Raw genomic sequence first — 14,870 nt, 5'->3', positions numbered from 1 at the left:
CGCCTCGAATCTGGGCTAGTCCCCGAATCGAGAGGTATCTCACCTTTGTATCGCCACTCATGCTGTGAGGGGCACTTCTTTCGAGAGTTCCTTGGTAGAGCTCTCCATTCACGTGGATGATCCATAGAGACTGTGTTAGCGCGTGGGGGCACGTCGCCCACCGCCTCTCTCTCTAGGATCGGGGTCCACACCCCGCCACGTGTCGTCGTCCCTTACTCCCCCAACCTCTTTTTTTGGACTTCTTTCCGGTTGAACCCTCCAACAAATTCTAATTTCCTTCTTTGTCATGAGTGTTTTTTGCATTTATTTGAAAGGAGAAAAATACTGAATGTATGTAATTTAACACGTCAAGGTTGTTGCAGATATATTTTTCCTTTTCTATTCAACGTGTCAAGTCATTCTAGAGATATTTTTCATTTTTTTGTCTTTATTAACACAAGACAAGAAAGAGGCCTTGATTTCTATTTTGCATTTATTTGAAAGGAGAAAAATACTAAATGTATGTAATTTAACACGTCAAGGTTGTTGCAGAGATATTTTTCCTTTTCTATTCAACGTGTCAAGTCATTCTAGAGATATTTTTCTTTTTTTTTTGTCTCTATTAACACAAGACAAGAAAGAGGCCTTGATTTCTTGCCTTTGTTCTTCTTTGCAACGGATAACCATATATCATCAGCTTCTTCTCCATTTCCTGCGAAGAGAAGTTTTGGTTGTGCTATCACTCACAATTGTAATTTCCAAAAATCTATTCACCTGGCACTTATGGCAAGCAATTTCTTGGAGAATGGGAGCATCGGGGCTGATTCGAGTTGCAGTACTGATGCTACTCTGGTTTTATTGATCTTACCCATCTAGCCAACCAAAATTTGGTGGGTACTATTTTCTACGCACTTTCTTCTTTTATGAGTTTTTGGATTAATGTGTAAATTATTTATATTTCTATTTTGTGGATTTGATTTTACATTTCAGATGTGTTTTGAGTATAGACATTTTAATTTCACCTGTGTGGATTTATCTCTGCTACTTTTATCTCTGCTCTGTGTATAACAAAGAGATCCATGGATTATGAACCACTTATACAAAGTCCAGTTATGGATTTGCTTGCATTTTATAAGTTTGTTGGGTCGTTGATGCTTCTTCTTGGATATCAAGAAAAATGCCCTGGCTTTAGCATCTGCTTCTTTGACAAAAAAGTGCAAATTGGTCATTATACATTTTAGGGTCATTGATTTTATAAATTACTTTTTTCGCTATTTTCTTTGGTTGAATTTAGTCCATATTAGTGACTGTTGAGGATGATTACTTTCTAGGATAGGTCATCACCTCATTTATTGTTTCCATGTAAAATTTAATTTTTAAGAAGATTTTAATTATGATTGTTTTTTTCACAGTAGTCTGCCAGCCAACCTCTATATTTTCATCGCCCGTGCATCGCACGGGCTTTTTTACTAGTTATATATATAGCAGAAGAGAAAATGATGAATTTTTTCCATTTATCTGTAAACGCTGTGAATTTAACACGTCACCAAAAATAGGAAAATACCTCAAATGCCCTCAAAATCCCACGAAGCTATATAAAAATACCTTCTATGCCCTATGATTCCCACACGTCTAAGTAGTCTCTCTATACCTCTTCTCCAATTCTCTCTCTTTTCCTCCATGCTTTTCCTTTTCCTTTTTCGATTCAGAAAAACCCAGCTGTTTCTACCCATCCACCACCGGACGCAGATCACACCGTTATCCGAGCAGACTCGGCTTCCAACCTCAAGCTCGATCATGATTCCCACATCCTCCACCGTTCTCCACCGTCATCTGACCAGACTCGATTTCTTTATTTGGAGCAATTGGTAGGCCAAAATTTGAAGATTGAGCTTCGATTCTGAGGTTAATTTCCGCCATGAACCAAGTTTGGTCCTCCGACCCACAGCTACGGGCCAAAGTTGGTCGATCTGGTGCACTTCCAGACTCTGTGAGCAACCTATGGTATTTCTTCTTCTTCTTCTTCTTTGTTTTCTACGAAGATTTTTTGGGTTATTTATTAATTTTCTTATTTCTGGTCACTATAATTATTTTTTCTGTAATTTGTTGATAGGAAGTAATTATTTTTTCTGGAATTTGTTATTTGGAGTTGGGCCTTTCATTTCAAATCAACTTCTCTTCTATTTTCTTAAAGTTGTGGAAATTAGGGTTCTCTTCACAGTTCGAATTTGGGGATAATCGATTTGGGAATTCGATCTTTCATTTCAAATCAAACCATCTGCTGTTTTCTTAATGATGTTACAAGAAATTTGGGGATAGTCGATTTGGGAATTGGGGCTTTAATTCCAAACCGATTTCTCTTCTATTTTCTTAATGTTGTTGACTGATTCTTTCAGTATGGAATTTGTTTAATGATATCCTGCAATGAAAACCAGCTTTGAAAAAAACCTTTTTAAGTATGGAATTCGATAGTTAGAGAAAACCTCACTGAACAGTAACAGTTCCTAATCATAGGTCATTTAATTCTTCGGTGCTTTAGAATCCAAAATTGCTTATGTTATACGATTGCTCCATGTAGCTGGTCATTGATGGCCTGTGAAACAAATGTTGGGTTTTCTATTTTAGTATTGGCAATTGAAGTATCAACCCTGAATTCTTTTACTCTTATGTTAATAGAATCAAAATCTTTCCCATATTGTCTGAAGCTTTTTATGATTTTAGGCCATTATGTTGTTATTTCCACTTCAGAAATTATGTTGGTTCTACTCTTTAGGGGGGATTGGATGGTTTGGGGTTATTATATATTGGGAGTTTGGGAGAAAAATAGGAGTCTTGGTATTTGGGTACATGATAGTCTTGCTTCTTTGTTTTGAAATTGGCAAGTCTTGCTTCATTGGTTGAATTGAATGGTTTGGCTGCAAATTTTAATCTAGGCAATCCATGAAAGGACCATGGTTTACTTTTGCATCCAGAGTTGCAGTTTATATGAAAAATAGAGGTGTGCTTAATATATTTAGTGCTATATTAGAATTTGTTGTGGCACCATTTCAATTGCAATTCACACAATTTGGGTGTACTTACAAACATTCTAAAGCTGATATTAAATGTTTCTAGCTTTCTTTTTTATTTCTTCAAATTTGGTCAGCAGGTGAGTCTCTCCCATCCTTCTCTCTTTCACACAAGCCACCTCCACCACCATCTCTCCGTTCCGCTACAACGGGAAGATCATTGCTCTCTTGCTCTTCGTCATTTTCTCAAAGCTTCAATGCTTCTGCCACTACTGTTGCAGAATAAAAGTTTCTCTTGACAAACCCACCTTCTAAGACCTCGAGTTCCTCTCTACTGCATCTTGGAGTCGTCGTTTATTATGGGGTCTGTCATATCTGCCACAAAGGTATGGAAGGCATATTTTTTTCTCTTTTTGGAATTCTTGCTCTTCATCCATTTCCTTTTTTTCTTGGTTTGTTTCATAGCTCCAATTAGCTGAGAGCAATTAATTTCTTGAGGTGGCCCATTTTTAAGTAATTCTTCCTATTTGGAGATGGTTTGAGATTTGCATTGGATGGCATATTTTTAGTTATGGTTCAGACAATAAGAATTTGCATATTTCTAAATAATTAATAGAATGTGTGCTGGCAAGAACTTTCGATGAACAAATTTTTGTTGCTTACAAATCTAACTTTCAGTTTTGGGATCTATAATACAGACTTCATTTTCTAAAAAGTGTCATGTCAAACACATATGGGCCTTGCTTGCTCAGTGGCTTCACATAAACCAACTTCATTCTCTTTTTCTTCTTAAAATGGTTTTTCCCTTTAGGTTTCAATTTACTGTCTATTTCACATCAGCATGTTGTACTCATCATCGTTCTCCTCCTCCTCCTCCTCCTCCTCCTCCTCGATGTACTGGATGCTTATGTCAGTGTTGTACTGAATAGAAGGAAACAATGGTAAGTATCATAATATATTGATTATTGCATGGCATCTAAGTTTAGAGGTTGTCTATCTACTTTCCACTTTTAGATGCATCCAAACTATGGGTGCAAGTCCCAATTTTTGGGAATTCAGATTGAGCTTTTACCAAGTAATGATTCTATTTAATTCAAATCCATTTTAGGAAAAGCTCAACCCTATCTATGATAAGGCCTTGCAAATGAATGGTTTGGATCACTCCCCAAAATGTGGGACCCATGTGATTGGGCAAGCTAGCTCACCATAAGTTTGGTGAGCTTAAGCTCACCAACAGTTTCCTCTCTCTCTATATATATATAGAGAGAGGAAACTGTTGGTGAGCTTCAGCGCCCAATCACATGGGGGCCCACTTTGTTAGGATGATCCAAATCATTCATTTGAAATTCCCTTACATAGATTGGGGGTGTACCAAAAATCAGCTCCATAGGATCATCCTAACCCCTCCATTTGTGAAGGACAAAAATGGACAGACACAAATCTGCCCATTTTTTGTCCTCCACAAATGGAGGGGTTAGGATGATCCCATGGAGCTGATTTTTGGTACACCCCCTATCTATCATAAAGCCTTGCAAATGAATGGTTTGGATCACCACAGAAAATGTGGGACCCATGTGATTGGGGAGCTTAAGCGCACCATAGGTTTGGTGCGCTTAAGCTCACCAACAGTTTTCTCATATATATATATATATATATATATATATATATATATATATATATATATACTAGTAAAAATCCCCGTGCAATGCACAGGCCGACAAAGAACTGCACTGACCACATCATAGGTTGATCCAAACCGTCCATGTGATGGAACACAACATCAATAGGTTGTGCCCATAAAATCATTTCCATAGGTTGATCCTAGCCCTCCAATCTATAGAGGTTTCTATAATCTGTTGTTCGTCTGAAGGTGCCCAGAATTTGTAAATATTTTTACAGGTGTGTGGAATTCGTAATATCCTCAAAAAATTAATAAGGAAAAGTAGTTTTTTCGTAATTGTCATATTTTGATATCTCTTCCAGATACCCGTTCTCCGTAATTTCCCACCCAAACTTTACTATATTACTAATGATTATTATTGCTAGCTTCTTTCTTTACGTGTTATTGCTTGCAACCTTTCAAGAAATAGTATTTCCGTGCAGTTTTTTATCACATCTAATAAGACAAATCTCTGCATACATACAATTGCAAAGGAAGGGCAAGACATAGCGTTTGGAGAAGGTGGCTAGAAAATCAAGATTCGAAACTATATATATATATATATATATATATATATATATATATATGAATCATTGGGTTCGCACAGCTTCTTACCTTTCATATATGTTTGCTGAAAGGTAGCATGTTAAAACATAAAAAAGGGTTAAGCTAATGTGTACTGGGTAAAGGGGACTTTCTTCTTATGTGTAGGGTTGTTCATTAGTTGGTGTTAACCGAAATAATCGACTGAACCGATTTCGGTCGGTTATTTCGGGTCGGTTTTTTAGCCATTCGGTTCAGTTTTGGTTTCCAGTCTAACCCAAATTCGGTTCTAGGTTTTAGTGTCGGTTTCGTCTAACGCAAATTCGGTTTATCCGAAAAAATCGAATTTGGGTTATTACTACAAGCAGTGCCAATTTATCGTCACCCAAAATTAAACAATAATAAATACTCGAAGTACAGAACGTACGTTTGAATGGTGGGAGAAGTGTTTGGAAAACGCGTTACTACTTTTTTATGGACGAGGAAATGATATGTCCACCCAATTTTGCAGTGTCACTTCAAAACATCATGCTTTTTAAAACGATTGACTTTGATCGGTGCTGAGACACGTTTCAAGTTTCAGCAGGCATGTCTCACAAGGAGGGGTAAATTCGAAATTTGAAATCACCACTTCCAAGGCTAAAAATTATAAAGGAAAATGATATATTCACCCCTTTTTTAACATGGGACAGGCTCCACTAAACTAGTAAAAACTAAAAGAAGTTGTCTTGGGCTGTCCCGAGTAAAAAAACAGTGTGAATTTAGGTTTTACTTTTCTATTTTCATTTTACACTAATCAGATTAACCCTATCTCTTCTTATTCTCCTCCCCTCACATTCTTTTGTCTGGGTTTAGTCGTTTAGGGTTTTGAGGAGCAGTGACTCCAGAGAGAAGGGGTATACCTGTTTTTGCAGCAACAAAAAAAAACCCATTTTTTATTGGGTGAGGGATCATGCATGATACCATCTCCTAACCTAAGGCTCACTTTTTATTATTTTTATTGAATCCGATAGCCTTGTCAGTATTTCCCCACCACATAAATTCTTGAAATTATTTATGTCAAGGCTACTAGTATTTCCCGTTTTGATAACTGCACAGAGTCACCTTGTATTTTATCACCTGGCAAAAGTTATTACAAAATTCCAAATGGAAATGAAATCTGCGCACAACCATATTTTAATATGTTTACAAACCATCTTGTCATTTAGTATTTAAAGAGCTGTCAACAGGTTATTACATTTCCCAAAAAGCTCTCAAGAGCAAACTAAAGAAGAAAAGACAGCTGGGTTTATGCAAATATCAAAATATGGCTGTGCTGATAACATTTCATTTTCAAAAAACCCAGAGAAGCCGATTAAAAAATTGAAGACAGGGCAAGTCTGTGCAGTTATCAAAACATGGTAGTGCAAATATCAGGAGCTTCGCATCCGTTATAAATTGCAAATCTCATTTAACTGGAGACCCACTCCCTCGCTCATCCCCCACATATACAAAAAGACACCATGGCTCTTCCTCTTCATCTTCTTACTACCATCTCTGCTTTCCTTTTATTCTTCTTCTTCCTCCTTAGATGCGTAAACTCTTTCTTCTGGGTGCCATGGAAACTGCAGCTCCACTTCCAAAAACAAGGCATAAGTGGGCCTCCCCAGCCTTTCTTATTCGGAAACACGGGCGAGATTCAAAAGCTGAGTTCCAAGGCTCTAGTTGGCTCGATGCCTTTCGTTCACGAGATCCTTCACCGAGCCTCCCCATTCTATGACTACTGGTCCAAACTCTATGGAAAGATGTTCGTCTATTGGTTTGGATCGACCCCGCGATTGACAATAGCCGATCTCGACCTTATCAAAGAGGTGTTGCTGAATAAAAGTGGTGTCATTGAGAAGGTGGCCTACGACCCCATCACGAAGCAGCTTTTTGGAGATGGGATGCCTTCTGTACACGGGGAGAAGTGGGCTCGCCATAGAAAAATCGGTAACACGGCCTTTAACATGGAACGAGTCAAGGTCTCCCTCACTCTTTCTCTCAATAGTTCCTAATCTTCATTAAAAATTGAGGAATGCTAAATTGAGGGGCACCCTTGCATAAAGAGGAATGAAAGAGCGCTCTTTCATACACGTTTTGCAAGGGCGCCCCTCAGTTTAGCATTCCTATGAAAAATTATGAAGTAAAATGATAAGGAAAAAGAGTGCTGCTAGGGATACTTTTTTTTTTTTTTTGATTGGTGCTAGGGATACTTGTTGCCTACTGGAACCGAACATATGCCCACATGGAGGGCAGTTCTTTCATTTGAGAAAAAAAAAAAACCAAAAACTTAGGGCAGTGATAAATCGACCCCATCTCTCTCTCTCTCGGTCTCTCTCCCTAAGCACTGCCCTATATTTGGGGTCGATTTAAGATATATGGGGGCCTATTTATACTGCCCAAAACTTATCATTTCCATAGGACAATCCTAGCCCTTTGATCTGTAGAGGTTTCCAGAATATGCATATCCTCTATAGATCGGATGGCTAGGATGCCCATATTGTCCAATATTTTCAAAAAAAAATACTATACGGATTACACCATAAGATGATCCAAAACCGTCCATTTGATGGGCCACAACGTAAGTAGGTTGTGCCCAAAAAAATCACTTCCATAGGGCGATCCTAGCCCTCCGATCTGTAGAGGTTTTCATAATATGCATATCCTCCACAAATCAGAGGGCTAGGGTCCTCCTATGGACTTATTTTTTGGCACAACCTATTTACGTTGTGGACCATCAAATGGACGGTTTGGAGCATCCTATGGTGTAATATGTACAGTACATTTTGAAAAATTCTGGACCATAAGTTACACCATATAAAATCTCAATTTTTTTGAAATAGAATTTCAAAAAAGTCCCTATAGTGAGTGCACGTGAAGTCCAATATTGAAAAAACTATTTTAGGCCCACCTCACAGGATGATCTAAATCATTCATTTGTTGGGCTGCAATGTAAATAGGCCGTTCCTCATAGATTATCACCATAGGAGTATCCTAACCGTCCGATCTGTAGAGGGATTGCACATTATAATAACCTATATTGATCAGAAGGTTAGGATAATCCTATGGAGATGATCTACAGGGTACAACCTATTTCAAATGTAAATAGGTTGTTCCTCATAGATAATCACCATAGGATTATCCTAACCCTCCGATCTGTAGAGGGATTGCACATTATAATAACCTATATTGACCAGAAGGTTAGGATAATCCTATGGAGATGATCTACAGGGTACAACCTATTTCAAATGCAATTAGGTTGTTCCTCATAGATAATCACCATAGGATTATCCTAACCCTCCGATCTGTAGAGGGATTGCACATTATAATAACCTATATTGGCCGGAAGGTTAGGATAATCCTATGGAGATGATCTATGAGGAACAACCTATTTACAGATGGGAAAAACCCCAACAAATGAATGGTTTAGATAATCCTGTCAAGTGAGCCATACTTTCCGAAAACTCCGAATTTGCCCGCACTCACTATATATGTGCGGAAAACCCCCGTTGAACAAGAAATCTGATCCAATAACACGATCAAAGACAATATGGAAATAACCACATAAAAACACGAGAAGCAATGCACAAAGAGAACACGCACAATTTAGGATTACATCCCCAAACATCGATCCAGACCCAGACCGTTCATAGATGACTCTAACACTAGGTTGGTCATAAATCATCACTTACCAAAAAAAAAAAAAACAAATCAGATCAAATAATCCCAACCGTTCAATCAGTAGCCTGCAAACTGAAATGCACTTGTCTTGATCGTGGACTTGCAAACCACTTGTCGAAGATCTGTCGGCCCACGTGTTCACAATCCAATGGTCCACATTTACTGATGCTTGTTGGCTATGTGTTGATTTCAGGAATGGGTGCCTACAATCACAGAGAGCACGAGAAACATGTTGGATAAGTGGGAGAGGGAGGGAGGAGAAAAGAGTGAATTTGAAATAGAGGTGTATGGGGATCTCCTCGACTTCACGGCTGATGTAATCTCTAAAACAGCATTTGGGAGCAGTTTTCAAGAGGGAAAGAGGATTTTCAAATTGCAAGATGAACAGGCAGTTCTCGTCTCGCATGCACAGAAGAGGGTGTACATACCAGGTTACAGGTGAGGACATAAAAAAAATCAGGGATTTAGAGAAGGGTGATGATATTTTCACCCCCCTTGCATTACATGCACGCTCCCCTCTTAACTTGATTTGACATAAAGTTGCTACTTTTCACATCAACTCAGGTTAACAGGGGAGCGTGCAAGTAATGCAAGGGGGGTGAAAATATAATCTCCCTTTAGAGAAATGCTAAAATGAAGGGCGCCGTTGGAAAAATCAGCTGCATGGGCACCCCTATTGGATCAACCTCATTAAAGTGCATATATAATTTCGCTAAAAAACTATAGTATATAAGTATTAAATACAGTTTGATGAAGTGGGTCCCACGAACTAGACAAAGTATGTCGTGAACCATGGAAGCCAAAAACACACACCTAACCAGACGTTCCAAGTGGATCCAATAGGGGCACCCTTGCGGCTGATTTTTACATAATATGCAGATCTTATATAGACCGGTCTAGGATCATCCTCTAGAAATGACTTTTAGGGCACAATGTTACGTTGTGGCCCATCAAATGGGAGGATTGGATCATCTTATGGTGTAAGACGTAACTTTTTGAAAAATACTGGACTATAGGGGCTTACACCATAAACTAAAGAGAGGAGTGGCCATATTTGATAATGGCACTCCTCTCTTTAGTTTTATAGTGTAAGGAGATTCTGTTGGATCAAATATCAAGGGGGGTGCCTCTAGGGGCGGGTCGGGGCCGGATGTTGGGGTCCCCTACCCCTTCCCCTCTGCGGGGAATTTTCCCCCTCCCCTTCCCCTTCCCCTATGCGGGGACTTTTCCCCCTCCCCTTCCCCTTCCCCTCTGCGGGGATGGTGGGGAATCCCCCTCCCCTCCCCGCGGGGAATATCTAATCCCCTTCCCCTTCCCCTTCCCCTCCCCGCATCCTTCGGGGACAAAATCCCCTCCCCTCTCCGCCCCCTCTTTGGAACCCAACCAAACCAGCAAACAGAGCTTCTTTCTTCTACGTCCATTACAGACAATATTGTGATGAATGCTATGATTCTATTCATGTGATCAACAAACAGATGGACAAAATCAGAAATGCATGGATGAGACAACAAACATAAATAACAACAGGACCTCATCTTTCAGCAGTTTTCTACATAAATTATGGAATGATAAATAGGAAATGAGCACCAGGATTACCTTCATTAACAGGCAGCCAATGTGCAAAAAGTAACTATTTCAGTAGTCACAATGAACTTTAAAAGTCCATAAGTGGGCGCTCACACACGCAAAATAATGTTCATTAGTTCATTCTGTATAGCATGTTAACCCCCAGATGAGCATGAGAAATGAGAATGGAGAAGAGAACAAAATCAACAAATGACTTATTTCTTTAACTGCAATTCAGTCTACTACTGACATGAAACAAATTTCTAGTAGCTAAATTTTTCTTATTGAAAATCAAAACCTGCAATCCAACCCTGAAATTCTGTTGGCACTACGATTTTTTGATAATTGCATACACTCAGCGTCTCAGGCTCTCAGCTTGTCTTTATTATTTCAACATCTGTGAAAAGGTTATTATAGTTCCCAAAATGCTCTCAGAAGCTAATTAAAGGAAAAGACAAGCTAAGTTTATGTTTAGGGGAATCTTGTAGCCAATCCACAGAGTTTCTAGTAGTTTTCCTTAAAAAAAACACTTAAAAATTTAAAAAAAAAATGGCATTGATTAGCGGGGCGGGGCGGGGACAACTCCATCCCCTTCCCCTCCCCGCACCGGGGAATTTTTATATTCCCCTTCCCCTCTCAAATCGGGGAATCCCCTCCCCAAACGGGCGCGGGGCGGGGCGGGGCGGATCTCCTCTTTTTCGGGTGAAATTGCCAGCCCTAGGTGCCTCTTGCACCAGCATGCCCCATCGGGCACCATATAAATCTCCAAACAAACACCCCTACGCATGAACATAATTTTTTTAATTACTATGTTTTGTAGGTTTGTCCCTACGAAGGAAAACATGAGGTTGTGGAGATTGGACAAGGAAATCCGGCAGTCTTTGCAAAAGCTGATAGAGAACTATGGAGAAGTGAGCGAAAAAAGGAAAAATCTGCTTGGTTCGTTTATCTCCACAAATAAGAGCCTGAATAAAGAAGAGAGAATTAGGGTGGAAGAAATAATAGGGGAGTGCAAGACATTTTACTTTGCTGGGAAGGAAACAACTGCTAACCTTCTCGCATGGACCCTTCTTCTCTTGGGATACCACCAAGAGTGGCAAACTAAGGCCCGCGAAGAAGTCCTCCATCTCTATGGTCACCATCAGATTCCTACTGCAAATACATTCAACCAACTCAAGATTGTGAGTTCCATTTTCAATTTTTTGTTTTAATAACTATGGAGTGTCATTATCAAATCAGGGTAGATGGAATGGAATTAGTACATTGTCTGGATCTCAAGGTGGATCCGAGAACGATGATATTTGGGTGTATACTCTAATTAAGGTGTCATAAGGGCCGCACGGCCCCTGGCCCGGCCACGTGGCTCACTGCACGTTTGACACCTTGATACACTAATGTCAACACTCCTGATTATTCCTCTTTAAACTAGGGGATTAAAAAGAGTTTAGAGTGTAAACTAGTTTTTATTAAAATTGTGTATTGGGGATTTGTCAATATCAAAATTGAGGTTGAGTCCGTAGATATGAATTTCAGACTATTAATGGGTCTGATCCATTGGCTAACCCGATCCTTCGTATGTGTTTACATCCGTCGTGTTTTGGTAAATACACCCATGTCATAAAAAAGGGATTTGCTAGGGATCATCGCAGAAGGCATTTTGCGGGCTGGCTGTAGCACGTGAGAGCAGCCACATAGTCTCACTTTTCAACTGATTTTGTCTTATTCATTTAATTCATCTGAGGTGGATGCTCTCTCATGCAACAGCTGGCCCGCGAACTGCCATTTGCTATGGTCCCTAGCAAATCCCCATAAAAAATAATGTACTTGTATAATTAACAAGTAACTTTGTATTTGCAGGTAGGTATGATAATTGATGAATCTCTCCGTCTATACTCTCCAACTCCTTCACTTCTGAGGGAAGTACACAAGGACATTATGTTAGGGAAGCTCCATGTTCCGTCGGGCACACAACTCTATATTCCATTGATTGCTGTTCATCACAATGCTGAAATATGGGGTGAGGATGCCGAAAAATTTAATCCTTTGAGGTCCCGTGAAACTGCGAGGCATCTTGCCACATTTTTTCCGTTTGGAATTGGGCCGAGGATATGTCCGGGTCAGAATCTAGCCTTAGTTGAGGCAAAAATTGCCTTGGCGATGATTCTCCAACGGTTTACTTTCGCCGTGTCCCCAACTTATGTTCATGCCCCAACTTGCGTGCTCACTGTACAGCCTGGACATGGAGCTCACCTCATCTTTCAGAAGATTTAAGTTCGAAAGTGCAATTAGAGATGCAACTTATCTTCTCAGTGGAAGAAATGTGGAAGAACATATGTGCTGAGTTGTTTAATGTTTTTATGGTTGGATCTTAATTGACTCTGCAGTAAGTTTACTTCAAAAGTTCTACTCGTTATTGAAAGTTTTCCTTATCTATCTAGATAAAGCTCTACTTGTGATGGAACCTCACTGGAGAGCTTCAATTGTATACCCTTAAAGAAGGTTTTTTCCTCTTCAAGTTTTCAAATGTTGATGATTGCACTCGAGTTCTTGAAGGCACTAACTAGTCATAACTTCGGTGGGGGTGGGGGGAAGACCGCTCATCCTTCAAAGGTGGACACCTGATGCTTCTCTTGAGAAAAAGAAAATTACGGAACTTCCTGTTTGGATTCGTCTCCCGGACCTTCACTTGTATTTTTGGACTCCTCATATCTTTAGTAGAATCGCCAGTGTCATTGGGGAACCTCTCTCTATGGATTTCTATACAGCAGAGGCTTCAAGACTTAACTTTGCCAGATTGTGCATACAAGTTAAGGCTGATTAGCATCTCCCTGACTCCATCAACCTCCAAACATCCTCATGAGTAATTTCACAAAAAATTCTATATGATTGGAAACCTATATCCTGCAACATCTGCAATGATTTTAGTCACAAGTCTTCTGGTTGCAGCTGCTCATTGGATCAGCACCCCCCCTCCTCCAAAGCAAGCTTGGAAGCAAAAAATGCCCCCGAAACTTACCTGAGACCTCCATTGTAGAGGACCCTCAGCTCCCCTTGAACCACCATATTGACAAGAGTCGATCCCATGACAAATCTGATAAGAATCCTCCCCCCCCCCCTCGAAGCCCTACTCTCAATGACAAATTCGCATTGGTTGATAATGTTGATAACAGCATCGCCCCCAAGGAGAATGATCAACATCACATTGGCAAATCAAAGGAATGTTCCTCCTCGGACCTCATTGATATAGAAGGTAATTGGCATACGGTTCAAAGGAAAAAACGGAGGTCTCCAGTTCTTCTCCGCCCTTCCTCTTCCTCTTCATGCGTATTGCCTTCCTTCTCCATAATCCCCCCAAAACTCGGCTAACATTGGGATTCTGATTTTCTTCTTCGGCAGGCCGGTCTAAGCAATGTCTTGTTCGTAAGCCATTGTTATGCTGCCTTGTTACAGTCTTTTTTTATTTTGTCTTTTAAGAGTTTTGCTTTTGTTTCGTTTCCTTGTTTTAGTTCCCCCTTCATGGCTGTGGGGTTGCTCTCATGCTTCGAGTGTATCTTTCTTATTTATCTAATATATCTGGTAGACGTCTGCCTAACCCCGGCTTACCCATAAATAAAAAAAGTTGTACTTGTCACTGTCACTGCAGGAAAAACATTTTGGGGGAACAATTTTCCCTGGGATTTTTTCCTCTCCACGATTTAGTGGGAGATGATATAGTTATGATTTATCTAGATGGACAGAAATTGAAGTTTCTTCTCAAGGGGCGTTTGGTAAAAACAAATGAGTACAAAGAAGAACAAACAGAGTGGTAATAAGAAACCATAAAAAATTAACACATACATGGCCGTAATAATCAATAGGATGGTAAAAAAGACATATGTAAAAAATAGCTCATAACTACAACTGTTAAAAAATAACAAAAGGTCGCTAATTTCTACAATTAAAGAATATCTAACTACTACTATTAAAAAATCAGCAACATTGTCCATAAATTGGGCAAAATTGGCATTAAATCGACAAAGTCGACAAAATATTGGGGCAAAAAAAATCAGGCCAAACTTGAAAAAGTCGGATCGACCACAAAAAGTCTAGGTCGGCTGATCTTTTGCCTATTTTTTTCATGGTCAACCTGACCTTTTGCTGATTCGACCCGACTTATTCTTATGAGTCGACCCGATTTTTTATCATTCATTCTTCTTCCACCCTTTTTCTACTATTTTTATTGCTTCATCCATTTTAATGATTTTTAATTGGCTCAACCCACTGTCTACCGACTTCGACTTTGCACTGGTTTGACCAGTTTTAACTTGTTGACCCATCGTCTATTGTAATTTTTACGATTTCACTCGCATTTAACTTAATTTTTCAGTTAAAATATAATGAATCATTACCCATAAAAAAAAAATAATAATAAT

The 14,870-nt window shown here is 39.4% G+C and overlaps 1 protein-coding gene and 1 long non-coding RNA gene across 2 annotated transcripts; both read left to right on the top strand.

Annotated features, from left to right (window-relative positions):
• Positions 1–634: 634 nt before the first annotated feature.
• On the top strand, positions 635–6,093 carry LOC143875895 (uncharacterized). Its single transcript, XR_013250234.1, has 3 exons — positions 635–869; positions 3,128–3,373; positions 6,046–6,093. It is a non-coding gene; the product is annotated as an uncharacterized LOC143875895 (long non-coding RNA).
• A 552-nt stretch (positions 6,094–6,645) lies between these two features.
• On the top strand, positions 6,646–12,973 carry LOC143875574 (cytochrome P450 734A1-like). Its single transcript, XM_077377165.1, has 4 exons — positions 6,646–7,193; positions 9,086–9,330; positions 11,279–11,639; positions 12,316–12,973. Exons 1-4 carry the CDS (start codon positions 6,693–6,695, stop codon positions 12,727–12,729), a joined length of 1,521 nt encoding a protein of 506 aa, XP_077233280.1. The 5' UTR covers positions 6,646–6,692; the 3' UTR covers positions 12,730–12,973.
• Positions 12,974–14,870: the final 1,897 nt, after the last annotated feature.

The sequence above is a fragment of the Tasmannia lanceolata genome, unplaced genomic scaffold (assembly GCF_043159265.1).
Source record: "Tasmannia lanceolata isolate RefF3 unplaced genomic scaffold, GAP_Taslan_0.1 ptg000004l, whole genome shotgun sequence".
Lineage (NCBI taxonomy): Eukaryota > Viridiplantae > Streptophyta > Magnoliopsida > Canellales > Winteraceae > Tasmannia > Tasmannia lanceolata.
This window is presented reverse-complemented; position numbering and strand designations above follow the sequence as displayed.

Excerpts from the sequence above, each read along its gene's own strand:
- LOC143875574 (XM_077377165.1), top strand. The coding sequence starts at position 6,693 with ATGGCTCTTCCTCTTCATCTTCTTACTACCATCTCTGCTTTCCTTTTA. Across the intron at positions 9,331-11,278 it reads GTGTACATACCAGGTTACAG|GTTTGTCCCTACGAAGGAAA; the intron begins GTGAGGACATAA and ends TATGTTTTGTAG. Across the intron at positions 11,640-12,315 it reads CATTCAACCAACTCAAGATT|GTAGGTATGATAATTGATGA; the intron begins GTGAGTTCCATT and ends TTGTATTTGCAG.